The 11,532-nt window shown below is 64.8% G+C and overlaps 1 protein-coding gene across 5 annotated transcripts; it reads right to left on the bottom strand.

Moving 5' to 3' along the window:
* Positions 1-291: 291 nt before the first annotated feature.
* LOC116833689 (beta-1,4-galactosyltransferase 3-like) lies at positions 292-5,942 on the bottom strand. 5 transcript variants are annotated; one of them, XM_075071173.1, is made up of 7 exons: positions 5,722-5,942; positions 5,179-5,264; positions 2,659-2,997; positions 2,050-2,285; positions 1,471-1,658; positions 756-878; positions 292-400 (listed from the first exon to the last, which is right to left on the bottom strand). In XM_075071173.1, exons 3-7 carry the CDS (start codon positions 2,930-2,932, stop codon positions 292-294), a joined length of 930 nt encoding a protein of 309 aa, XP_074927274.1. In that variant the 5' UTR covers positions 2,933-2,997; positions 5,179-5,264; positions 5,722-5,942. The 5 variants fall into 5 exon arrangements, with proteins under 5 accessions (XP_074927274.1, XP_032651256.1, XP_074927273.1 ...); XM_032795365.2 differs by lacking the exon at positions 5,722-5,942 and adding an exon at positions 5,395-5,578; XM_075071172.1 differs by lacking the exon at positions 5,722-5,942 and having other exon boundaries at positions 5,179-5,370.
* Positions 5,943-11,532: the final 5,590 nt, after the last annotated feature.

Here is an 11,532-nt window from a genome sequence, read left to right as displayed (position 1 = left end):
TTCCCCTCCCTTGCTGCCAGTATCCCCCCACTAAGCCCCACTTCATTCCCCCCCTTGCTGCCAGGATCCCCCCCCACACAGACCAAGCCCCACTCGATTCCCCTCCCCCGCTGCCAGGATCCCCCCCACCAAGCCCCAGCCTATTCCCCTCCCTTGCTGCCAGGACCCCCCCGCAACCCTCACACGCTGCTCCCCTCCCCCGCTGCCAGGATCCCCGAGCTCCCAACACCACTCCCCTCTCCTACTGAGGGGATCCCTCCCCCCACCCCCCGCACTGTTCCCCTGCCCCTGTCACCTCCTGGGGTTCTGCTCGTTGCCCTTGTCATGGCCGTGTTTGATCATGCGGTAGCGGCCGTGCTGGATGGAGGGCCGGGAGATCAGCATCCCGCTCAGCGCCACCCTGCAGGGAGAGGAGGCAGGGTTAAAAACCACAGGCCCATCTAGCCTGGTATCCTGTCGTCCCCCCGCCCATCACACCCACAGGCCCATCCAGCCTCTCGGCAGGGGGGCTGGGAGCCAGGACTCCTGGATTCTCTCCCCGGCTATGCTGCACATGTGCCTCAGTTTCCCCATGTGTATAACAGACCATGTGGCTCCTCCCATAAACCTGGGCTAGCCCAGCACGTCATATGAGAATCCTCACGCCCGCCCACCCCAGGTGGGAGAACTCAATGGGGTGATCAGCTGTGAGGCTGCCCAAGGCCCAACCCCACTCTCTCACAGCCCTGTGCCCCTCCCACAGCCCCGCCCCCTACCTCACAGCGATGTCATCATCTTCGCCCCCCCAGCCCCAGTAGTTGTTCGGGAAACCGTTCATTTTCATGTACTGCTCCGGGGTCAAAGCCGACACCCCCCCGAAGTACGTCTTGTAGGGCAACCTACCAGGAAGAGGGGGCAGCGTCAGCGGGGGGCACTCCAGATGGGCAGTGATGGTGGGGAAGGGGAATCCAGGCTGTCAATCACACTTGCCAGAGATGCGGCCCTGCTGGGGTGGAGCACGGGGGCTGGTTATACAGGGACTCCCCTCGCTCAGCATGGAGATGTGGCCACCTCTGGAGCGGGGCACAAGCTCCGATTATATGGGGACCCCTTGCCTGGCAAGATGCAGCCCCTATGAGGTGGGGCTCAGCGGCTGGTTATCCAGGGATCCCTCGCCCGGTGTGAAGACATGGCGGGCTGGTTATCTGGGCACCCCTCGTCCAGCACGGAGATGTGGCCACCTCTGGAGCGGGGCACGAGCTCCGATTATACGGGGACCCCTTGCCTGGCAAGATGCAGACCCTCTGAGGTGGGGTGCAGGGCTAGTTATCCAGGGACCCCTCGCCTGGCAGGGAGACATAGCACCTCTGTGGTGGTGCTCAGGGGCTGGTTATTCTCGCCCGGGGTGAAGACGTGGCAGGCTGGTTATCTGGGCACCCCTCGCCCAGGATGGAGATGCAGCCACCTCTGGGGTGGGGTGCAGGGACCCACTTGTATCCAAATTTGTCCATGGCGACAGCAGCGTGCTTGGGGAAGCGGTCGCAGGTGTACAGGTTGCGGTCATCCTCAGGGATAAGGTCAACATCGTGGAAGAACATGCAGTCCCAGTCCTCATCCTTCATTGCCTCCTTGAACCCCACATTCAGCAGCTTGGCCCGGTTAAAGGTGTAGTTCCCTGCCTGGTGGGTGGGAAGGGGGGGACAACGGAGGGTTACTGCCAGCTGCTTGCTCTAACCACTAGCCCACACCCTCCTCCCAGAGCCAGGGTACAACCCAGGAGTCCTGGCTCCCAGCCCACCTGCTTTAACCTATATGCCCCACTCATTGCTCCAAGCCGGGATAGAACCCAGGAGTCCTGGCCCCCAGCCATCCTGCTATAATCACTAGACCCTACTCCCCTCCCAGATCCAGGAGAGAACCCAGGAGTCCTGGTCCCCAGCCGTGATGCTCTAACCACTACACCCCACTCCCCTCCCAGAGCCGGGATAGAACCCAGGAGTCCTGTCTCCCAGCCCATCCTGCTCTAATCCCCACGAGCCAATCCCCCCCGCCCCCTGGCATCCACAGCACCTGGTGAATGATGTAGATGCCATAGCTGAGCTGCTGACGCTGCAGGAAGGGGTGCAGGAAGTAGAGGAGGTAGCGCAGGTGCTGCTCCCGGTTGCGGTGGGGGATGATGACAGCCGTGCGGTGCAGGGGGTCGCAGTCGGGGGGCTGGTACCTGCCTCCGGCCGTCACGTAGGGGTTCTTGCGCACAATCTCCTCCAGGGTCAGCCCCGGGGGGAAGGTCACCCGGATCGGGCCCCCTGCAGGGCAGAGCAAACGTCTGAGCCCTAGCAAACATGGGGTTCACAGCTCTGGGGGCCGCCCCACCCATATCCCACAGAGAGGCTTCAAATCCATGGGTGCCCCCAAATCTCTGTCTCACTCCCACAGTCAGGGACAGAACTCAGGAATCCAGGCTCCCAGATGCCCTGGTCTAACCATTAGACCTCACTCTCCCGACCAAGCCAGGGAGAGAACCCAGGATTCCAGACTCCAAACCCTGCACTCTACCTACTAGACCCCACTCCCCTCCCAGAAACGGGATAGAACCCAGCTGTCCTGAGCCCAGCACCCCCTACCGTCACCACTCCCCCCACCCCAGCCCCCGAAGCCAGGGCTCCGAGCGCCCCTTACCTAGAAATGGAGAGGTCTCAGGGCAGTAGGGCAGTTCCTCGGGACGCAGTGGGGGCCGGGCGATGAGGCTGAGGTTGGCGTAGACGTCACCGGGCAGCGAGGCATTGTGGGTGGAGCCCTGTGGTCCCCCCAGCCCGGCCGGGGCCCCCCCTTTGTAGAAGATGCCCAGGAAGTAGGCGACCCGCCGGCGGTAGCCCTCGTGGTACAGCAGCGCCATCACCACCAGCTGCACCCCCAGCAGAAGCAGCAGGTACCGGGCGCGGGACTGCAGCATGGCGCGGGGCCAGGATCATCTAGCCATGGTCGGCGGGCGGGCGGAGACAGCTACGGCTCCGCGTCCTGGGGACAGGCCAGGGGGACGGAGGTAGCATGACCCTCTGAGCCACCTGTAAACCAACCCCACTGCTCCCCAAGAACCTGTCCTGGCTCCTAGCCCCCCTGCTTTAACCCCCAAGCCCCTCTTCCCTCCCAGAGCAGGAGAGAGAACCCAGGAGTCCTGGCTCCCCACTCCCCTGCTCTAACCCCCAAGACCCTCTTCCCTCCCAGAGCAGGGGAGAGAACCCAGGAGTCCTGGCTCCCGGTCCCCCCTGCTCTAGCCCCCTAGACCCTCTTCCCTCCCAGAGCAGGGGAGAGAACCCAGGAGTCCTGGCTCCCAGTCCCCCTGCTCTAACCCCCTACCAAGACCCTCTCCCCTCCCAGAGCAGGGGAGAGAACCCAGGAGTCCTGGCTCCCGGTCCCCCCTGCTCTAGCCCCCCAAGACCCTCTTCCCTCCCAGAGCAGGGGAGAGAACCCAGGAGTCCTGGCTTCCGCCCTCATACCCCTCCCAGAGTAGGGAATAGAACCCAGGAGTCCTGCCTTCCACCCCCCTGCTCTAACCCCCTAGACCCTCTTCCCTCCCAGAGCAGGGGAGAGAACCCAGGAGTCCTGGCTCCCAGTCCCCCTGCTCTAACCCCCTAGACCCTCTTCCCTCCCAGAGCAGCGGAGAGAACTCAGGAGTCCTGGCTCCCAGCCCCTCTGGTCTAACCCCCTAGCCTCCACTCACCTCCCAGTGCCTGGCAAAGAACCCAGGAGTCCTGGATATCCGCTCACCACCTCACCTGCCTGAGGTGTGAGTCAGATGCTGCTGCAGGAGGCGTGGCAGGAACTGGGAAATCAGGGAAGACAAAAGCCAGCCAGCCCCTGGCTCAACAAGTTTCTCCGCCCAGGTCCCTGCCTCTCCCACCGGATAGCTGGGAGCCAGCCAGGACTCCTGGGTCCTATCCCAGCTCTGGGAGGGGAGTGGGGTCTAGTGGTTGGGAAGGGGAGGAGCCCGGGAGCCAGGAGTCCTGGGTTCTATCCCCTGCTCTGGGAGGGGTTGGGGGGTGGAAGGCAGGACTCCTGGGTTCTATTCCCTACTCTGGGAGGGGTATGAGGGCGGAAGGCAGGACTCCTGGGTTCTATTCCCTACTCTGGGAGGGGTATGAGGGCGGAAGGCAGGACTCCTGGGTTCTATTCCCTACTCTGGGAGGGGTATGAGGGCGGAAGGCAGGACTCCTGGGTTCTATCCTCTGCTCTGGGAGGGGTGTGAGGGCGGAAGGCAGGACTCCTGGGTTCTATCCCCTGTTCTGGGAGGGGTGTGAGGGCGGAAGGCAGGACTCCTGGGTTCCATCCCCTGCTCTGGGAGGCATGTGAGGGCGGAAGGCAGGACTCCTGGGTTCCATCCCCTGCTCTGGAAGGGGTGTGAGGGCGGAAGGCAGGACTCCTGGGTTCTATCCCCTGCTCTGGGAGGGGTGTGAGGAGTGTGAGGACGGAAGGCAGGACTCCTGGGTTCTATCCTCTGCTCTTGGAGGGGGATGCACTGGTTGGTGCTGAGACTGGCCTGGTTGGGATTCGGCTCCACCTAGCCTAGCTCTCCAGGCCCTGACCTGGGGAAGGCAGCTGCTTTCCTGTGCCCTGGGGGCTGGATGTTTGACATAGTTTGCAGGAACCCTTTGTCCCTGGGCCTGCTACTGTTAGGGGGAGGGGATCATTCCAGCAGCAAGGCCAACAGCACCAAGGGAACCCAGGCATCCTGGTTCCCAGTCCCTCCTCCCCCCGCTCTAACCACTTGACCCCACTCCCCTCCCCAGCACAGAACCCAGGCGTCCTGGCTCCCAGTTCCTTCCTCCCCTGCTCTAACCACTTGACCCATTCCCCTCCCCGGGGATAAAACCTAGGTGTCCTGGCTCCCAGCCCCTACCCATCATGGTGTCCCCTGCGCCCCCACCCCCCCGCTCCCTAGGTCTGGGAACTGGTTTCTCCGGATTGACCAGCCTTGTGCAATTCCAGGGCCTGGCTGCTCTGATCCGCATCCTGGACTGACGCTGGTGCCCAGACTCTGCCCACGCCAGGGCAGGAGGAATCCAGGGACTCCCCAACCCCACCTCCACGGGGCTGGATCAGAGCCAGCGCCCCCCTACAGGGCAAAGGCCCTGTGTCCCAACCCCTTAGTTTGCTCCAGTGCCCAGCCTGGCCTGGGGGAGCGGAATCCGGGGTACCTACCTCGAGATGGACAGCGCCCCCCAGTCCGCTCCACCGGGACAGCTCTCACTCCCTGCAGCTGGCTCTGGGCTCTGTCCGTGGGGTGCCTGGGGGGAGGAAGGAGGCGGCAAGTGTGAGAGGAAGCAGGAAGGATACAGGAGGGAAGCGGGGGTTGGGGGGAGTGGAATAGGGGCTGAGACAAAAGACCCATCCCCTTTTTCCATCCCACCACTTTACCTAGAGCTGAAATGCAGCCACCTCTGGGGGAGAGCCTGGCAGCTGGCCACGGCCCCAACAACGCTGCGCCAGGATGTTAAGGAGAAAAACATCCAAGGGGAAATGGGGCAGGGCTTGTGGAAATTGGGGTTCCTAAGGGAAAAGGAAATGAGCCCCTCAGCTGCCCCATTCCCTGCAGCACGGCTGCCCCCCTACCCCGCTCCCTGCAGCACGGCACCCCCTACTGAGCCCCCACCCTGCTCCCCACAGCACAGAGCCCCCAGCTCCGCTCCCTGCAGATCTCCCATCCATGCCGTGACCTGGACCCCAGGGAACCTGGGCTCTCACCCCAAGGCGGGCATGGGACATGCCAGGGCCCCAGAAACCCAGCCTGGGTCCCTGGGCACAGGCACAGAGCCCGCAGGATTCAGCGCCCGGCCCGTTGCTGGGCGAGCCGGCGTGCTGTTGCTTAGACAACCAGGGGTTGCCAGGCAGCTACGCCTCATCCCTCTTATAGGGCCCAAGGTTTGGAAAGCAGCAAACCCCATCACCAGACGCCCCTTCCTTACAGCGTGAGGCATGTGACCAGACCCGCCCCCCGCCGGCAGCTATCAGCCTGCGGCTAGAGGAAGAAAGCAGGATCTAGAGTGTTTGAGTCCTTGGCTGGGTTACAAAAGTCCCATGGGGATGCCACGTGGGGAGGGCTTGCCCAGTGTGGAGACGCAGCCACTTCTGGGGTGGGGCAGCCGGGGAACAGCCACCCTGTGCCCTCCCCTTTGCCCCACAGAGCTGGGGGTGGATTTACGTCAGCAGCGCAGGACAAGCGAGTTTCCGTGCCCCGATGCAAGCCCAGCCTCTCTTTGTTCTACGCTGCTGTTTTGGGACAGCAACGTGCCCAGAGGGGAAACACGGGGAAGGATCGAAGTCCAAGGTTGCTCTACCTCTGTCTGTGCAGGGAACCAGCTGTGCGCCCCACCACAAATACCAATGAAGTCGCAAGGTGAAACGAGCCAACACTACTCCCATGTGAGACCTCAAACCCCCTGCCCTCCCTAGCTGGCTCCACCCCAACAAGGACTGCAAGTCTCCAGCGAATGAATGGGCATGCGAGACAGGGATAGAACCCAGGAGTCCTGACTCCCAGACCCCTCTGCTCTAACCACTGGACCCCACTCCCCTCCCAGAGCTGGGGATAGAACCCAGGAGTCCTGGTCCCCAACACGCCCCAACCCCCTCACTCTAACCACTAGACCCCACTCCTCTTCCAAGGATAGAACCCAGGAGTCTGGGCTCCCAGCCCCCACAGATCTAACCACTAGATCCCACTCCCCTCCCAGAGCTGCAGATACAACCCAGGAGTCCTGGCTCCCAGCCCCACCCCACCTTCTAACTCGCTACCATAGGTGACCTCTTTGAGAACCCAAGGTAGCTCAGCTGACTCTCCCATACACCGGCACTTATGTGGCATTTACACAAGCGCTGGCCGTGCGCAGACCTGACGTCAGGGGGTTGGACATGAGCCAACAGCATGGCCCTTGGCACCATTCCACACAGCGAGGCCGGTCAGCACCCCGGCCATTCCAACCCCTGCACCCCAATCTGGCCCCAAGCCAGGAGACCGCCTGGCTCAGGGGGGTAGAATGGGGCCCTTTCCCCCCAGTGGGTGCTGGCCCTGATCCATCCCCAGAGGCAGGGATGGGTTCTGCTCCACCGACTCCTCCAGCACCAGACAATGGCTCATTAACAGCCAGCAGGGCCCAGGCAGCTGGGCACCACATGGGGATTGCACCCAGGAGGGGCACAGAGCCAGCAGGGTGACGGGCACAGAGCCAGGCTCAGACCAACGGTCCGACACAGGCCCTGTCAGAGACAGAGCCAGGTCCACGCCCAGACCTGGTACCTGCCCGGCTAACGGGAGCCCACGGGGTGCGTGGTGGGAGTCCTGGGGCCCTCAGCTGGAGGTGGGAGGTCCCGGCAGTGCTGAGCTAGCCCTGGGGGTCTGTCTCCTTTGCTGGGGCAGGGGAGCAGCCCTCAGGGGAAGGGGAGGGAGATCCTGTGCTCGGAAGGTGAGACCAGTGTGTGGGAGGCAGTGCAGGCATGGGGTGGAATGTGGGGAAGGGGGTGGGTGCCCACAGGGGGACGGAAGGAAGCTGGGTGAGCAATGCCAAGCCACTCCCTTGCTCTGTGCCTCAGTTTCCCCAGCAGAGATAACTCTCCTTCCCCTCTTGCATAAAGTGCTGAGCTCTCCAGCTGCTTTATAAAGGGTTGTGGTGGCACAACACCGGGGGTCCTGCCAGCTCCTGTCCCGGCCCCATAGCTCCACCCCACGCCTGAGGTGGAATTTGTCCGGCTTTAACCTCCAGCCACTGGTTCTTGGCTAGATCCATGAGCCTCCCATTTCCTCCCCGCACCCTATCGCTGCTCCGTCCTCACTGCGACGGCTTGGGCCTCTTCTCCCGTCCCGCGATCATGCTGGGGTCTGTCCTCTGCCCCATCAACCAGCAACCCCCCCCCCCCCCCACCACCATGGACCAGGCGTCCCGCTGGCCTCATCCTGCCGCACAAACAGGGAAAAGTCATCCAGAAAGCGCTGGCGAAAAGCAGAGGCCAGTGGAAACTCGGCTGCAAAAATCTCGGCACCAGAACTGACCTGACAGGCCAAAAAACCACCCCACTGCATGCTGGGACTGACAGCGGTGGAATAGTCCAAGTTTCATCCGTCCCCGCTCTAACCACCAGACCTCACTCACCTCCCAGAGATAGGGACAGAACCCGGGAGTCTTGATCCCATCTCCCCACCTTCGCATTAGATCCCATTCCCATTCTCTGAGCTGGGGAGAGAACCCAGGAGTCCTAATTCCCAGCCCCCTTACTCTAACCACTAGACACCACTCTCCTCCCAGAGCTGGGGACAGAACCCCTGAGTCCTGATGAGCTTGAGAGACCGGCTTGGCCTGTCAGTCACCGGGAGGAAACGCCAGAACCGGGTCCTGCTGGCATCCAGCAGCGTCTGCGGATGAAACTGGGTCAGGAAGGAATAAAAACCCCTGTGCACATGGCGCCGTCCGTTTGGAGAGTTGCTTTGTTTCTGGCCTCAGGGACTTCCAGTGGCAGCGAGTTCCACAGGCTGCCGCATAACAAGGGGCTTGGCAGCTTCTGTTGGAACAGCTGGCACTGCCTCCTGCTGGTGGGCAGGACTTGGATGTAGAAGGACCCATCTCTGGAAGGAGAGTGGGATCTAGGGGGTGGAAGGAGGAGGGTCGGGAACCAGGACTCCTGAGTTCTATCCAAGCTCTGGGAGGGGAGCGGGGTCAGTAGCAGGGGTGCCAGGCCTGCAACTCTATAGACCAGCACCCCAAGGGCTGGGCGAGCATCTCCCCTGCCGCCCGGAGACCCCCCCAGTGCCAACAGCCAGACACCGCCACGCTTCCCGGCCCAGCCCCAGAGGACGGGGGCAGCAGGTTGAAGGGGCCCAGGGGTTGAGTGGGGGGGGCGGGCATGGAGCGGGTGAGATACCAGCTAGATGTGAGGTCTGACCCAGGGGGGCAGGGAGGGGCCCAAAGGGCTGATCCGGCCCTCCAACGCACATGGGGGCAGGGCCGAACACTGAGCACACGGGGTCCGAGGAGTAACCCAGCTCATTATCCTTCCCCGGGGGGGTCAGCGTGCCCACCCCCACATACTCCCATAGGAGGAGGGAGCGATCCCCATGGGGGATGGGCTGGGAAGAGCAGGGGGCAGGAGGTACCCTGCGGCTGCACAGAGGAGGGGGCAGGGTGGGGCACTCCCCACAGGGGGCAGGCTGGGGGAAGCAGGGGTGGGGGGGTACCCAGGGAGGCAGCATGCTGTCTGTGGGGAGCGGGTCATACCCCAGGGGTGCACGGAGGGGAAGGGGGTGCTCCCCGTGGGGGACAGGCTGGTGGGAGTAGGGGTGGGAGGTACCTTGGGGGTACACAGGGGAGGGGGCTCCCCATGGGGAGTGGGGCAGGGAGAGCAGGGAGTGGGGCATGAGGTACCCCAGGCATGCACAGTGGAAGGGGGATGGCGGGGAAAGGAGTGCTCCTCATGGGGGGTGGGCTGTGGGAGTATGGGATGGGGTATCCCAGGAGTGCACAGGGGAAGGGGCAGGGAAGCAGGGGGAGGTGGTGCTCCCTGTGGGGAGCAGGGGCGAGAGGTACCCCAGGGGTGCACATAGGAGGGAGCATCAAGGGAAGGAGGCAGGGGGAGGGAGCACTCACCGAGGGGGGTACCCCAGAGGCACACAGGGAAGGAATGAGCAGGAAGCGAGGGATATCCTGGGGGTACACAGGGGAGGGAGCAGCAGGGGAGGCGCTCCCCGGAGGGGGCGGGGCAGGAGATACCCCAAGGGTGCACAGGGGAGGGGGCTCCCCATGGGGGGCAGGGCAGAGGATACCCCAGGGGTGCACAAGGCAGGCGGCTCCCCATGGGGGGCGGGGGACACCCTGGCGGCGCACAGAGGAGGGGGGCGAGGGATACCCCGGGGGCGCACAGAGGAAGGGGGCAGGAGGCAGTGGATACCCTGCAGGTGTACAGGGGAGGGGTGAGCAGGGGATACCCCGGGGGCGCACAAGGGAGGGAGCAGAGGCGGAGGTGCTCCGGGGGTGGGGACGACATACCCTGGGCATGCACAGGGGGATGGGGCTCCTCACGGGGGGCGGGGAATACCCCAGGGGCGCACAGGGCAGGCAGCTCCCCACGGGGGGCGGGGGACACCCCGGCAGTGCACAGAGGAGGGGGGCGGGGTGGAGATCCCTCTGTGCGCCCCCGGGGTGAGGGAGCAGCAGGGGGGAGAGGTGCTCCCAGAGGACGACACCCCAGGGGTGCACAGAGGAGGGGTGAACAGGGGGTGGGAGATACCCCGGGGGCACACAGGGAGATGGATAGGGGGCGGGGGACACCCTGGGGGTGCACAGGGCAGGCGGCTCCCACGGGGGGTGCGGGACACCCCGGGGGCACACAGAGAAGGGGGCGGGGCAGAGGACACCCCGGGGGTGCACAGAGGAGGGAGCAGCAAGGGGGGAGGTGCTCCTGGGGGGTATATCCCCAGGGGTGCACAGGGGAGGGGAGCAACGGATACCCTGGGGGCGTACAGGGGAAGGGAGCTCCCCGCGGGGGTGGGGCAGGGGATACCCCAGAGGTGCGTAGGGGACGGAGCAGCAGGGGAGGAGGTGGTACCGGGGGTGGGATACCCCGGGGACGCACAGGGGAGGAGTGGGCAGGGTATGTTCCGGGGGTGCACAGGAGAGGGGTGAACAAGGGGCAGGGGTTACCCTGGGGGGGTGCAGAGGGGAGGGAGCAGCAGGGGGGGAGGTGCTTCCTGGGGGAAAGCCCAGGGGCACACAGGGCAAGCAGCTCCCCACAGGGGGCAGGGGACACCCTGAGGGCGCACAGAGGAGGGGGGCAGGGGACACCCCAGGGGCAGGGAGCGGGCTCCCCATGGGGGGGCGGGGGACAGCCTGGGGGCGCACAGAGGAGGGGGGTGACACCCCGGGGGCGGCGCAGAGGGGAGGGAGCAGCAGGGCGAGGTGCTCCCGGGGGAGACACACCCCAGGGGCTCACAGAGGGGAGGGAGCAGCAGGGGGAAGGTGCTCCTAGGGGGGACACCCCGGGGGCTCACAGAGGGGAGGGAGCAGCAGGGGGATAGGTGCTCCCGGGGGCACACAGGACAGGCGGCTCCCCGCGGGGGGCAGGGGCACCCCGGGGTGCTCACCAGATGGGAGGAGCAGAGGGGGATAGTGCTCCCGGGGGACACATAGACAGCGCCCCCGCGGGGGGCAGGGGATACCCGGGGGCGCACGGGGGGATGGGAGCAGCAGGTAGCATGAGGACACCGGCGCACAGTCGGCAGAGTGGCGGGTATGGTCTCAGGTGTTGCATAGAGAGAGAAGTGAACAGGAGGTGGGGGATACCCCGGGGGACGCAGAGGGGAGGAGCAGCAGGGTGGGAGAGTTGCTCCCGGGCGGCACAGGACAGGCGTGCTCCCCTGCGGCGGGCAGGGACACCCCAGGCGCACAAGGAGGGGGCAGGCGATAACCACGGGGGCGCACGGGGGCAGGGACACCCCGGGCGCACAGAGGGGAGGGGAGCGGCAGGGGAGGTCTGTCCCGAGCGGAGGACACCCGGGGGGCGCAACGAAGG

Source organism: Chelonoidis abingdonii, chromosome 11 (genome assembly GCF_003597395.2).
Source record: "Chelonoidis abingdonii isolate Lonesome George chromosome 11, CheloAbing_2.0, whole genome shotgun sequence".
NCBI classification, from domain to species: domain Eukaryota; kingdom Metazoa; phylum Chordata; order Testudines; family Testudinidae; genus Chelonoidis; species Chelonoidis abingdonii.
The sequence above is the reverse complement of the archived record's forward strand: the minus strand, read 5'-3'. Positions and strand labels throughout refer to the sequence as shown.